Genomic DNA, 12,080 nt, shown 5'->3' with positions numbered 1-12,080 from the left:
GGCAACTATCCCAGCTTTAGCCAGGGTCTGCCTTCCTGCTTGCACGGCCTTTGGCTCCTCGGTGGTTAGTCCATTGGCTCTCATATCCTGCATATATACTTATATACAGTTATTCTTTTTTGACAAACAACCTATTCTCACCGCCATCAAAAATGAACATCTTTGAAACCATAGTGTGATTTTTTTCTTGTATCTATTTTGTATATTACATTTTCCTTTTCCAATATCCGAGATAATATAAATCTTTTACCGTATCATATAATGAAAACAGAAAAGGCAAATACTTCGAATGTTTGAGTTCCACCTACCTTTGAGTCCTTTAGACCCGTGTAAAGTGTACATAAAATTCAACTTTTTAGATACTTTAAAGAAGGTTAATTTTTGAAATATCTAGAACGATATTCAAAAATGGATTTAAGGTACGGGCTTTGACATCATTTACACAAAATTTGATATAGTCTAAACTACATTTATATATACATATTTTCTTTCATTAATGAATAAAAATAAATGAAACTCTGAATCAATCAGTAATAAAACTGTTAGTGGCGTCTTAATACTTAAACCACGTGAGAAAATCACAAAATGCTACAAAACGATTAGGTAATTCCACAATTACGTCCTGGAGCTGAGTAATTAAATTTTTAGGATTTTTGTAATCAACCTTTACTCTTATAGATATGTAGAAAGGTTTGACGATATTGCCAGTATAAACACATACAGTGACGTTAATAAAATCAGCAATTAGTACCACTTAATAAAACTCCTTAATAAGTCGGTAAACTAAAAACTATTTTTTTCTCAGAACGGCTGTTTAAAAATATTATATAGTAAGCCTCAAGATAAGGATTTTATGTATTTAGATCTTAAGTTAAAATAATTTGATAACTATCTTTATTTAAAATGTTTTTAAAAACTCAATAAATACGAACCAAGATACTATAAAAATATAATTTAACTTTTAGATTATATACGTCTTTGTCAGAGTTGGGTTCATTACATACATACTCGTGTTAAATATTTAATCTTAGTTTATTTACTAACAAGGGAAAGATTAATTGCATCCATAGTGTACTCGCAGCTTTGAGGCCATAAATTTGTAAATCTTAACTTGTTCCCAACACACAATATGCATATCCCTAATTAATTATGTTTCAGTGATGCAGCTAACTCGCAAACATCGTACGACAAATTTGTCTTATAAGATTTATTAGACAATCTAGAATATGAATAATAAGGGAAATAAACTAAAATAAAAACACAAATATTACATTTATTTTATAAAAAATTAAATTAATAAACTATGTTCATGCCAAAAAAAATCTATACTTGTTATCGCACAAACAAACGATGCTCAAAAACAGAACATTAAACTTGTAAATCCGTCTGATTCAATCGTGACGGACAGATGTACATAGAAATAAAACTTTCAGTTGAATAATATCATTTATTCAAAAAATAATTAAATATGTCGATATTAAAAAGCTTACAAATTTTTTAATGCAATCAGTCATCTAACATACCCATTATTTGAACTAAATGAATGAAAATATCTACAATTGAAGTGTAAAGCATGTACGCTGCAAGTGCGTAATCATCTTCTCCTATTTCAATTGAACGACCGCCAAGGATCATTTGTAGTTCCATAATTAATATCTGGAATATAATATTCTAAATTAAACTTATCATGTTTTAAAATTGCATTTTGAGCTTTTTATTGGAAAACTTTAATCTATCTAATCTCTAGTCGTTTTAATTGGTTTATGTTTGAATTATTACGAATTCGGAATATTAAAATATGATACAAGCGGCTTTATTGTTTATATTATAAATTAAAGCGTCTCTCTATCTGATTAAATCATACAAAAAATAGTTATTCCATTTCAATGTTTTTCCTTTTATTTAGCCAAGACTTGCGCTGAAAATCACGTTACGTTCCGAACCACAAATATTTAAAATAAATGACTTCTTTAAGTATAAATATATTAAGTTAACGCTAATCTCGAACTTACAATAACTTGTATGAGAGTGCCGACAATTAATAATACAAGCATTAAAGGTTTCAGCCTCACGTCCAACAACAGCATTGCAATAGAGCACACCATTGCAACTGCCCCAAATACCATCGCAATGACAACTATGTAAATATACCATTGCGTAAAATCAAACTAAAATGCAGAGTAATAAATAATATTTTACAACATAACAATTTTAGTATATATATATCTATAGATAAAACATTTAGGTAACTCACTTTTGTACAAGCCAATAATATACATAGACCAACAGTAACTGCAGTAGCTATAACAGCCATAACGACAATCTGTGTTTTATACCGTACTGTTACGGCTGCTACCAAATTACTCATCGCAACAACCTGAAACAGATTATATAATTATCATTTACAAAATAATATCTAAAGTCCAAAATTCAATGTTTAACTTTACATACTTATGATTTTCTAATAAAATAATTATACTCACTACAATAACAAGACATATGAAATTGCAAGGTGGAACTCTAGAGCATGCTGAACAAACCATCGCATAATTCATAGCAATCAACACGCCCCTAAAGAGTGAAGGTTAGAGTCAAACGGTGACAAAAATATATTTAAACAATAATTCAAAAAGTGATTTCTAAACTCCTTAACTTCGAAGTAAAAATCCTTTACTCACATAGATAGTAACATCATGAATAAACCGGCTTTTAAATAAAAATCTTTCAAACCCGGCCTAAAAGTAAATATGGATAATTTAATATTACACAAAATAATTCTTGCGTAATACATACGACACAATTATAAATTGGTAAATGACTTACGTAGCTAAAACGATGACACCATAAGCGGCTGTTAAGAGTAACATTATAAGCAAAATGGTAAAAACAAATTTCACAAAGTAGTTCCGGGACGCCGGATCATAATCCATGGGAGAGCCATTATATCCTCCTCCGCCTGATGCTCCACCAAATTCGCCAAAATGAGGTGACGATTTTTCATAAACTTGAATAGTTATTATGAATTAAACAAAATGACCAACTTGATACTAACTTAAAAATTGATAATTTTTATTTGATTGCGAGATAAAGGTTGACTTTGATAACGGCAGATTAATTTACCTAAATGGGAAAAATAATGATTATAACAAATTTGTAAAAAAAAAAAAAATTTTTCTTCTTACCTTTATTAAATTGAACCCATGCTGTTGTTACTTTCTTTCCTTTACCAGTGACTTGAAATACATTACGCTTCTCTATATGTTCATCATCTTTATTCACACTATCATTACATTTATCATTAAGGGTAATAACAACGAATTCTTTTCTTTGATCATCATTTTCTCTTTCAACACTTCCATCTAAAGTTTTCGATTCTTTACATATTTCATTCAGTACTAGATCAATTTCGTTGTTATTAGCAACAGTGTTTGGTTGTTTGCTTTGTTGAATTTGAGAATTATAATTTTTTCTATTGTCCTCTTGTGAATAATCCATTCCATAATATTATTACGGAATCAAATACAAAATATGCAAATAAGTTTCATAAACAGCAGTTTAAATTATAATAACAGATTATGTGTCACGTTGACAACGGTCAAACTTGTTTCTTCTTTATAACATACAGGATTATATTTTAAAATAAAGCATTAATAAGATTTGGAAACATTATATACCAAATAAAATTCTATAAAGCAAATGATAATATTATCGTGGCTTTTAGAATCCTTGTAGTCAAGTCTAGTGTGAGGCGAGAGTTGCTTAGAAAAAACCAAATTAACGTCAACAACTGCCCTAAGTTCTATGTCTAAACAATGGACATACCGTTATATGACGGTATGCCTCAAATTAAATTTGTCTAATAACTGCCATTTTCTAATTTGAAGATAGCTAGCTGTAAGTCTTCATATTTTCAGAACGTAAAGTACATTACAAAGACTAATTTTTATAAAACCTTTTCGAAAAACTCAATTAATATGTACCATGATTTTTAAACAAATAATTATACAAAAAATGAATACAAATTAACCATTCATTATTTTAGTCTTAAAAAAAATGCTTTTTATAGTTATGTAAAACCAAATTTGTCTTGATTTTTGAAGTTCAGAAATTTCACTGTACAGAACTTATCGGCGTCATCCGTACATACCGCCGCGTTTAATGGATTGTATATCTTTTTCTATTATCATTTAGATAATTGCCTCAACTTAGTCGTTTCTAGGAGTCATACTATAGAACAATTACAGATTTTTATTGTATGACCAAAAACCACTGTAATTCATTTATCAGTTTTAAAATAGCCACCACAGCTCAAAACTCGTTGTTTTCAATATACCGTCTCCAGTTATTACTTTCCGCCTGTTATATATCTTAAATAGATTAATTTATTTATATATTTATGAATAACCGATATATCATAAAATAACAGAATATAGGGTTGATAAGGGGTGGACTTATCTCTTTGAGAGACCTCTTCCACTCTCTAATATAAAGAAAAGAATTTAAAGCGCAAAACACTTTGTACACAATATTATTTTAAAACTATAATATACTACTAATTGGCTAATAATATATATAATTCTATATTCAGTAATATACTTAATAGAGTTAATAAAATATAATGCGTAGAAATACATAATATTTAAATAATGACGTTTGTGACAACAATGGTATTAGTTTACTTTTAGAAGTAGCAGTAGAAGGCCTGCTAATTGTAAGTCTAGGTAAGGAATTTCATTACCACGCTACATGAAAGTTGAATGGTTTTTGGAAGAGGGTGGAGTTGCAGCAATGTGATCAGACTTACGCAACCCGAAGATATATCGGAGTCACCACTCATAAAAAAAAATCTGGTTCATTAAGTAACTCCTCAAATGCATATTACTCCCAGGAATGATATTTTTCAAAAGTTAGGCCAAGGATTTTAACAACGTCCGAAAATGGTATTAAATTTTATTACGAAAATATCTGCTACCAATACTAATGTTTGAAATTTATTGGCATTTAGAACTAAGCAAAAATAATTATTCTCTTTAGCTCTTATTTCTCTGAATATGACTGGTATTGTCACCCATTAAATTCCGTTGTCCTTATAGCCAAGCAAGTATCTGTTTAGAACTATAATGACTGGTTTTGAGAAATTGCCCTGTTTGTTTAGTTAAACCTGTACATGCAATATTCTTAAATAGTACAGTTTCATGGAAATGCATATTATACTGTTATGAACTTTGTTCATCAAAGTTTCATCAATCCCAGACGATGCGATGTCTAACGTCATATTTTCTATGACCGTAATTTTAGCGAGATCAAATAATTCGGAAATGCTTTTTCCAGTACCAAAAAAAAATAATTAACAAGCATTCTGTTCTATGCTATAATAGATTTTGCCATAGGCTAACTCCTGTTCTGTAGTAAAAGTATATTCTTTGTTTATGAATGGGTTTGCTAATACATTTAAATAGCAATTAATCCGTCTTAGTAACCTGTGTTTGTATCATTTTTAAATGTAGTAAGACATACTCCCTAAGAGTGCAACCGCCTAAAATTTGTACCAATTGGTTGAATACATAGAGACGAAACCTCTCAGAATTCCATGGATTCACCGTGCGGATGCCGGGTCCATCGCGTTGCAGGGTGAGGAGCTTCAACAGTGCCTGGGACTCGACCCGAGTGTAGGTTTAAAGGGCCCCTATTTAACGCGCGTTAAACGCTCACCTCCACTGTCCAAGCTCCTCTCTCTACCTAACCAAATATGATACGGACCTGCTAGGGCTGCCTTCGACGTACGTTCCAAGAGTGAACTGATGTTAGTTCTTGGTAGGCCTAAGTCTTTTAGCAGGTTGTAGAGAGATTTGGCTGTTATAACTCTCGCTCCTACTTCTACCGCGTACAAATTTAAAACGAACATATTCTTAGTGAGTTCATTAGTGAGCTCGTAATACTTGTTGACCTTGATGGCATGGTCTTCGGGGATGTTGGTTTCCCAAGGAACCGTGAGCTCTATTAGTACAACGCGCTTTAAAATTCGCGAATATAAAAATATGTCCGGTCTAGACGCCGACGCACAAATATCCTCCGGGATCTTATATTGCTTCTCATAGAAAATTAAGAAATCGTTAGCGGTAGATGATAAGACCAACTGACAGAAATTCACATCTCGTCTGCCCATGATCACGGTTGCTGAAAAGTAACCAAAACGTCGGGAGTATATAGTTTTTAAATACGCGCTGTAAAATCCTAAAAATATTAGTTTCTACTCCTTTACCCTATTTTCAAATGTATAATTATTTCATATTATATTTTAAGCAATGACTTCATAATACAATAAAGTTGTATCAGATTATCTTTCTTTTTTTATGCTAAAGGAGGCAACCGAGCAGATGGCCTACCTGATGGAGATAGTACCGTCGTCCATGGACATCCGCAACGTACATAGATTTGCGATTGTGTTGCCGCCCTTGATTGAGGGGTAGGAAAAGGTGGGAAAGGGAGGGAATAGGAAAGGGCTGGGAAGGGTGGGAAAAGGTAAAGTGCAACCGGCTCACTCATTCACCTGACGAAACGCAGCTGTTAAAGACTACTTCACAACGATCTTCTGTGAGAGGATGGTAAATCCCCGGCCGAGCCAGTCTATGTTCAACCTGTAATTACTTGATCACAGCTAGGTTCTACCACCCTTAAGACGTACTTTCTGTCACGAATTGAAAAATTTGGGAAATGTATTTTTTTCTAAGATTTCTTAATGTATCGACTTAATTAAGTGGTTTGTAATATACCTTTGTTCAATTTGTAATAGCATTACTAGGTGGAATATTGTAGGAAATAGTTGTGGTATCGAAAATTAAAGTAAACATATAGTCTACATCCTCAGAGGTCTTTATATATTGTTCCTTAACGAAAAGAGTAGCTTCATTTTCTTACATCATCTATTCATTATGATCTATCAATATGATCACATTAAAAGATTGGGTTCCAACGGTAATATATTTATGAAAAGTATTATACTAGCATCTAAAATGCCAGTCGAAGGCTCAAGTCTTTAAAGTATTCACTGCATTTTTAACAACAATAACATCTACAGTACTGGTGGATTCTCAAGACTATATGAATTAAGAGAATGGACTGGTAAGTCGCACTCTATGGCCACGAAGTAGAGTAACTTTATAGAGTACAATGTAGAGAATTGATTACAGCATATTTACTTAAAATCCATCTACACCCAGTCAAATAAAATAGACTCTTGCCGAATATCACATGATCGATGAAATCCATTTACGTATGTATATGTTTCTTTTTGCAATATTATGTCATTCTAATAATGGACATTGAATCATACCCTACGTTAATCCTGGATTTTGTTCTATGTGTATGAAAATTTCATATTTAATGCAATTCTTAAGTACTTATTCTTTAATAATTGATGTTTTAAGAGTTTTGCATTGTATTAAGTTCATGATAACTATAGACAGAAATACTATACAGAGGTTCTTGTTGTCGGCATAGTCTGGCAAATAGTCGTTATTGTAATTTTCCAGCTTTTCAGTCCAAAGCTGAGGTTTCCCTTTTCCGATTGAGAGCATTATCAAAGCTATATTTTTCTTTATGTCATCAAGTATCATACTTTTGAATTTTTCATAAGTAATTTAAAATTAATAATTGGAATATCAAATAAAATCTTTAAATCTAACTAATACACTTATAAATTAAGAATGTTTACTTTGTAATTGCAATTATAATACTTAGCACCTCCTTATGTTTTTTTATAAGTTTTATAATAATCTTTAGGGAATTTCTATAAAAAAATATCTTAGAAATGACAGGAATTTTCAAATGTTGTTCACACAGCCTATTAATCCTTATTTTACTTCAACTAGGATTGTTTTAAAAGGGATAAAACCATTATTTTAGGATTAACTGCTATAAATACAAAATGAGAAATTTCTCATCTCGTCTGCCCGTTATCACGATTGCTGCAAAGTAACCGAAACGTGGGGAGTATGTAGTTAAAATAATTAAAAAAGTAGTAGCGTAATAAATCCGAAAATATTAGGTTTATTTTAATGAATACTCGCGGAAGCCTTAGATCTCATTTTTTTAAAGCAGTTGGAAAACATTTATATATTTATTTATAATGAAAAGTCCTAACAATTAATTTTATAGCAACTAAAGGAAACTTTGAATATTTTCCATAGAACATTTTGATCCCTTGAAAACGAAAATTTCTCTAAGGATTAGAAATAAATTTTACATTACCTTTCCTAACATAATTGTAGTAATCCTAACAATAAATATAAATACTGTATAAACCTTCTAGGAACTCAACATATTACACATGTAGGTTACTCAATAGAAAATCATACCACCAAACTAGACAGTTACCTACTGTTCGCAAATCTGTGTTTAAGAATGCCCAATACTGAACATCCAGCATCTAAGCTGCAGCATGTAACACACGCCCTTACGTTAGTAGGTTGTTGTTAAACAACCTGCTTGTGCCTGGCCAGCAATCCAGGAACCATTTGAAATTAGTTCACGTTGAGCGACAATATGTCAAGGTCAGAACTGAGTGACAGTATAGGCGATATGTTGAACATAATTTCAATTTAAGTAATATATAAACCAAGTAAAAAAGTGAGCAAACTTTGGAGACCAACTAAGTCTCTCATTTCCTTAGAGAAAACAGTGTACAAATTTGAATGTTATGAATGGTTATTTATACAATGGACAAACGAAAAAGAACATGAGTGCAAAGGCTGACCATTTTATATTAAAAATAGATGTGTATCGATCTGTGTGACATACATTGGATAATCCAAACATTACATGGACTTTAACAAATGGCTGATCCTTGTTTATTATGTAAAGATATAGTGCCAGACACTTTTATCTCATTTGCCCATAATTAGTTAAGTGAAAGTCGATGAAAAAAGTTTAAAATTATAAAAACGCCTGGTAAAAATTTGAAAGCCATAGTTATTTTTATATGTATATTCGCAAAAATCTTAGTCATTTTATATTTAATATTTGAATGTATTTTTTTATAGTTTATTATGACACTACCTATTTTATATTTCAAATATAAAAAATAATTCGTATTTATAGAGTTTACTAAATTAATTTCTCACATCTCTGGGAAATTTAATAATCGCGTTATATTTTTAATTGTCTTAAGAGTGGATTCATTTGTATTTAGGGAGAAAATAGTAAAACATGACAGATCAATTTACTTATTCAATTAGTTATGTAGAGATTTATATGTCCTCATATATCTCATGCGTGTCAAATCACTGACAAGTGACTCGCGTTCTTCTCCTTCTAACCGCCCACATTGTGAAGTGCCAAATATTTGCGAGATAATGGTTTAGCTATTAGCGGTTACAGCTGGCCTGACGTCTGTATGTCAGTTGGGACCTCTCCTTTTACATACTAACTTATAAAGAAAGATTAATTGTATCCAAATACACTTTAAGCTTTGAAGTGATACATTTGGAAATGTTAAGTATAAATCCCAAAACAAGTTATGTTGCAAAAATAAAGTAAGCTTTGCAAACATAGCAAAACATTTGCTTTGTAAAAAAATTGTCTTTATTTGGATTTCGGAAAATCGTTTTTAAAGAACATAACATTGATAAAATAAGTTCATAAGAAAATTAAAAAAATCAAAAATATATTTTTACTGCACAAACAAATGTCAAATTTTGAAATATTAAATCTATTGAAAACTTTAAACCTATGTCAATGAATAATATTATTCACAGACACAATAATATTTTCAATGATATAATATTATCAAGTAACAAAATATAAACAATATATTTTAAAAAAATAATTACTTATCCAAAATACCCATAATTTGAACCATATGCAGAAAAATTTCTATAATTGAAGTGTAGAGCATGTACGCTCCGAGTGCGTAATCATCTTCACTTATTTCAATTGAACGACCGCCAAGGATCATTTGTAATTCCATTATTAATATCTGGAATAAAAGTTGTAATAAAATTTTATTATTTTGTTATACACAAATATTCCCTAAAAAAATAAGGAAAAGTTGGTAAGGACTTGTGCTTAACAATACGTTAGGTATCGAACGCTAAATATTTAAAATAGGTTAGTGTGTAACTGGAAATTCTTTAAAAAATTTACCAAAATTGTTTTAAAACTTACAACAGCTTGTAAAAGTGTACCAACACATAGCAATACTAGCTGCAATGGTTTTATCTTCATTCCCATACCCAACATTGTAATAGAGCACACTATTGAGATCCCCGCAAACACCATCGCTATGATAACTACGTAAATATACCATTGCGTAAAATCAAACTGAAATACACAATGATAATTATACTTTAGCCATATAAAAAAAAAATAACTATGTGTATGATTTAAATAACTTACGCTTGTACAAGCCAGTAATACACATAAAGCAACAATTATCGCAGTTGCGATGACAGCCATAATAACAATCTGTGTTTTATACCGTACTGTTACGGCTGCTACCAAATTACTCATCGCAACAACCTGAAATAGATTGTACAATTATCATTTACAAAATGATATCTAAACTCCAACATTGTATGTCTCCTTTTACATTTTTAACGTCTTCGAAAAGAATATTATACTCACTACAATAACAAGACATATAAAATTGCAAGGTGGAACTCTAGCGCATGCTGAACAAATCATCACATAATTCATACCAATCAACACGCCCCTAAAGAGTCAAGATGAAAGTCAAATGGCGAAAAAACTAGTTTTAAAGTAAGATTCATTGTTTGTACACAAAGATGATATGATACACAAATTGGAACTCACGCTGACAGTAACATCATGAATAAACCAGCTTTCAAATAAAAGCTCTTCAGTGCCGGCCTACAAGTATTTGCATAATTAAATATCACATTATTACATAATACACGAATATTGCATACAACAAGACTAAAGATTGATAAATTACTTACGTGAGCAAAACCAGGGCACCATAACTTGCTGTTATAAGTAACATTACAAGCAAAATCATAAAAACGAATCTCACGAAGTAGTTTCGGGAACCTGGATCCATTGGTTCGCCCCCGTTTCCTCCTGCACCATATCTACCGTATCGTCCAAAATGAGGTGACGATTTGCCGTAAACTTGAATAGTTAAAATCAAAAACTTTTAATGGCGCACAAAATGCTATTAATACTAAATTTTTTTATTTTTTTTTATTGTATATGAGAGAATAAATTTTGACTAAGCCAATGTCACATTGCTTAAGCTAAGCGGAAAACGTATAATCATTATAATAAATGTGAAAATATTAAATTTAAGTATTTTCATTCGTCTTACTTTTATTAAATTGAACCCATGTTGTTGTGGTTCTTCTGCCTTGGTATACATTACGTTTTTCTATTAGTTCGTTAGCTTTATTCATAACATCATTAAATTTGTCGTCGAGATTTAAAATTATGAATTCTTTTGTTCGATTATCATTTTGTTTTTCATTGATATCATCTATATTTTTTGATTCCTCACTTATTGTATTTATCAGTACATCTATTTCTTTGTTATTCGCAATAGTGTTGGGTTGTTCACTTTCTTGAATATGAGATTCGTTGTCTTTTCCATTGTTCTCTTCTGTATAATCCATTCCTTAATAATATAATAAAATACAATGCAAAATATGCAAATAAGTTGAACAAACAGCAGTATATTCTACTCTTTAAGTTATTGGCGTCTTCTTATAGATTTTGCCAATGTCAAGTGTGTTTTATTACACTGAGGTACATATATAAAAAGGGATTCGTGAATGAACAAAAAATAAAATTCCAACAGCAGTATAAATTGAAATATCAGATTGTGTCATCTTGACATCGGTCAAATTTGTTTCTTCCTTATGACACACACAATCCTAATTTAGAACATAGCATTTAAACGATTTTGAAACATAATTTACGAGAACAAATTTAAATATATTTACAAAAATACATAAAGGTGTAATGTGTAACGTTTATTATCTTGAAAATTATGTTTAAAAAAAATTGCAAATAAATATTCTTTTCAATGTAATATTTAATGAGTTTTCATACGATTTTAGAGAACT

General features: G+C 30.6%; 2 protein-coding genes across 3 annotated transcripts; both read right to left on the bottom strand.

The window, feature by feature from the left end:
- Window positions 1–1,475: 1,475 nt before the first annotated feature.
- Window positions 1,476–3,547, bottom strand: LOC116773401 (uncharacterized). Of its 2 annotated transcripts, none has more exons than XM_061528862.1 (7): window positions 3,183–3,547; window positions 2,824–3,004; window positions 2,679–2,735; window positions 2,484–2,571; window positions 2,255–2,377; window positions 2,013–2,168; window positions 1,476–1,656 (listed from the first exon to the last, which is right to left on the bottom strand). In XM_061528862.1, the coding sequence occupies exons 1-7, from the start codon at window positions 3,493–3,495 to the stop codon at window positions 1,507–1,509; spliced, it is 1,068 nt and encodes a 355-aa protein (XP_061384846.1). In that variant the 5' UTR covers window positions 3,496–3,547; the 3' UTR covers window positions 1,476–1,506. The 2 variants fall into 2 exon arrangements, 1 of the variants encoding a protein (XP_061384846.1); XR_009753788.1 differs by having other exon boundaries at window positions 1,565–1,656; window positions 2,013–2,137.
- Window positions 3,548–9,656: 6,109 nt separating this feature from the next.
- LOC116773570 (uncharacterized) lies at window positions 9,657–11,821 on the bottom strand. Its single transcript, XM_032666049.2, has 7 exons — window positions 11,327–11,821; window positions 10,959–11,130; window positions 10,813–10,869; window positions 10,624–10,711; window positions 10,396–10,518; window positions 10,165–10,320; window positions 9,657–9,976 (listed from the first exon to the last, which is right to left on the bottom strand). The coding sequence occupies exons 1-7, from the start codon at window positions 11,625–11,627 to the stop codon at window positions 9,827–9,829; spliced, it is 1,047 nt and encodes a 348-aa protein (XP_032521940.2). The 5' UTR covers window positions 11,628–11,821; the 3' UTR covers window positions 9,657–9,826.
- Window positions 11,822–12,080: the final 259 nt, after the last annotated feature.

Source organism: Danaus plexippus (assembly GCF_018135715.1).
Source record: "Danaus plexippus chromosome 22 unlocalized genomic scaffold, MEX_DaPlex mxdp_33, whole genome shotgun sequence".
NCBI classification, from domain to species: Eukaryota; Metazoa; Arthropoda; class Insecta; order Lepidoptera; family Nymphalidae; genus Danaus; species Danaus plexippus.
The sequence above is the reverse complement of the archived record's forward strand: the minus strand, read 5'-3'. Positions and strand labels throughout refer to the sequence as shown.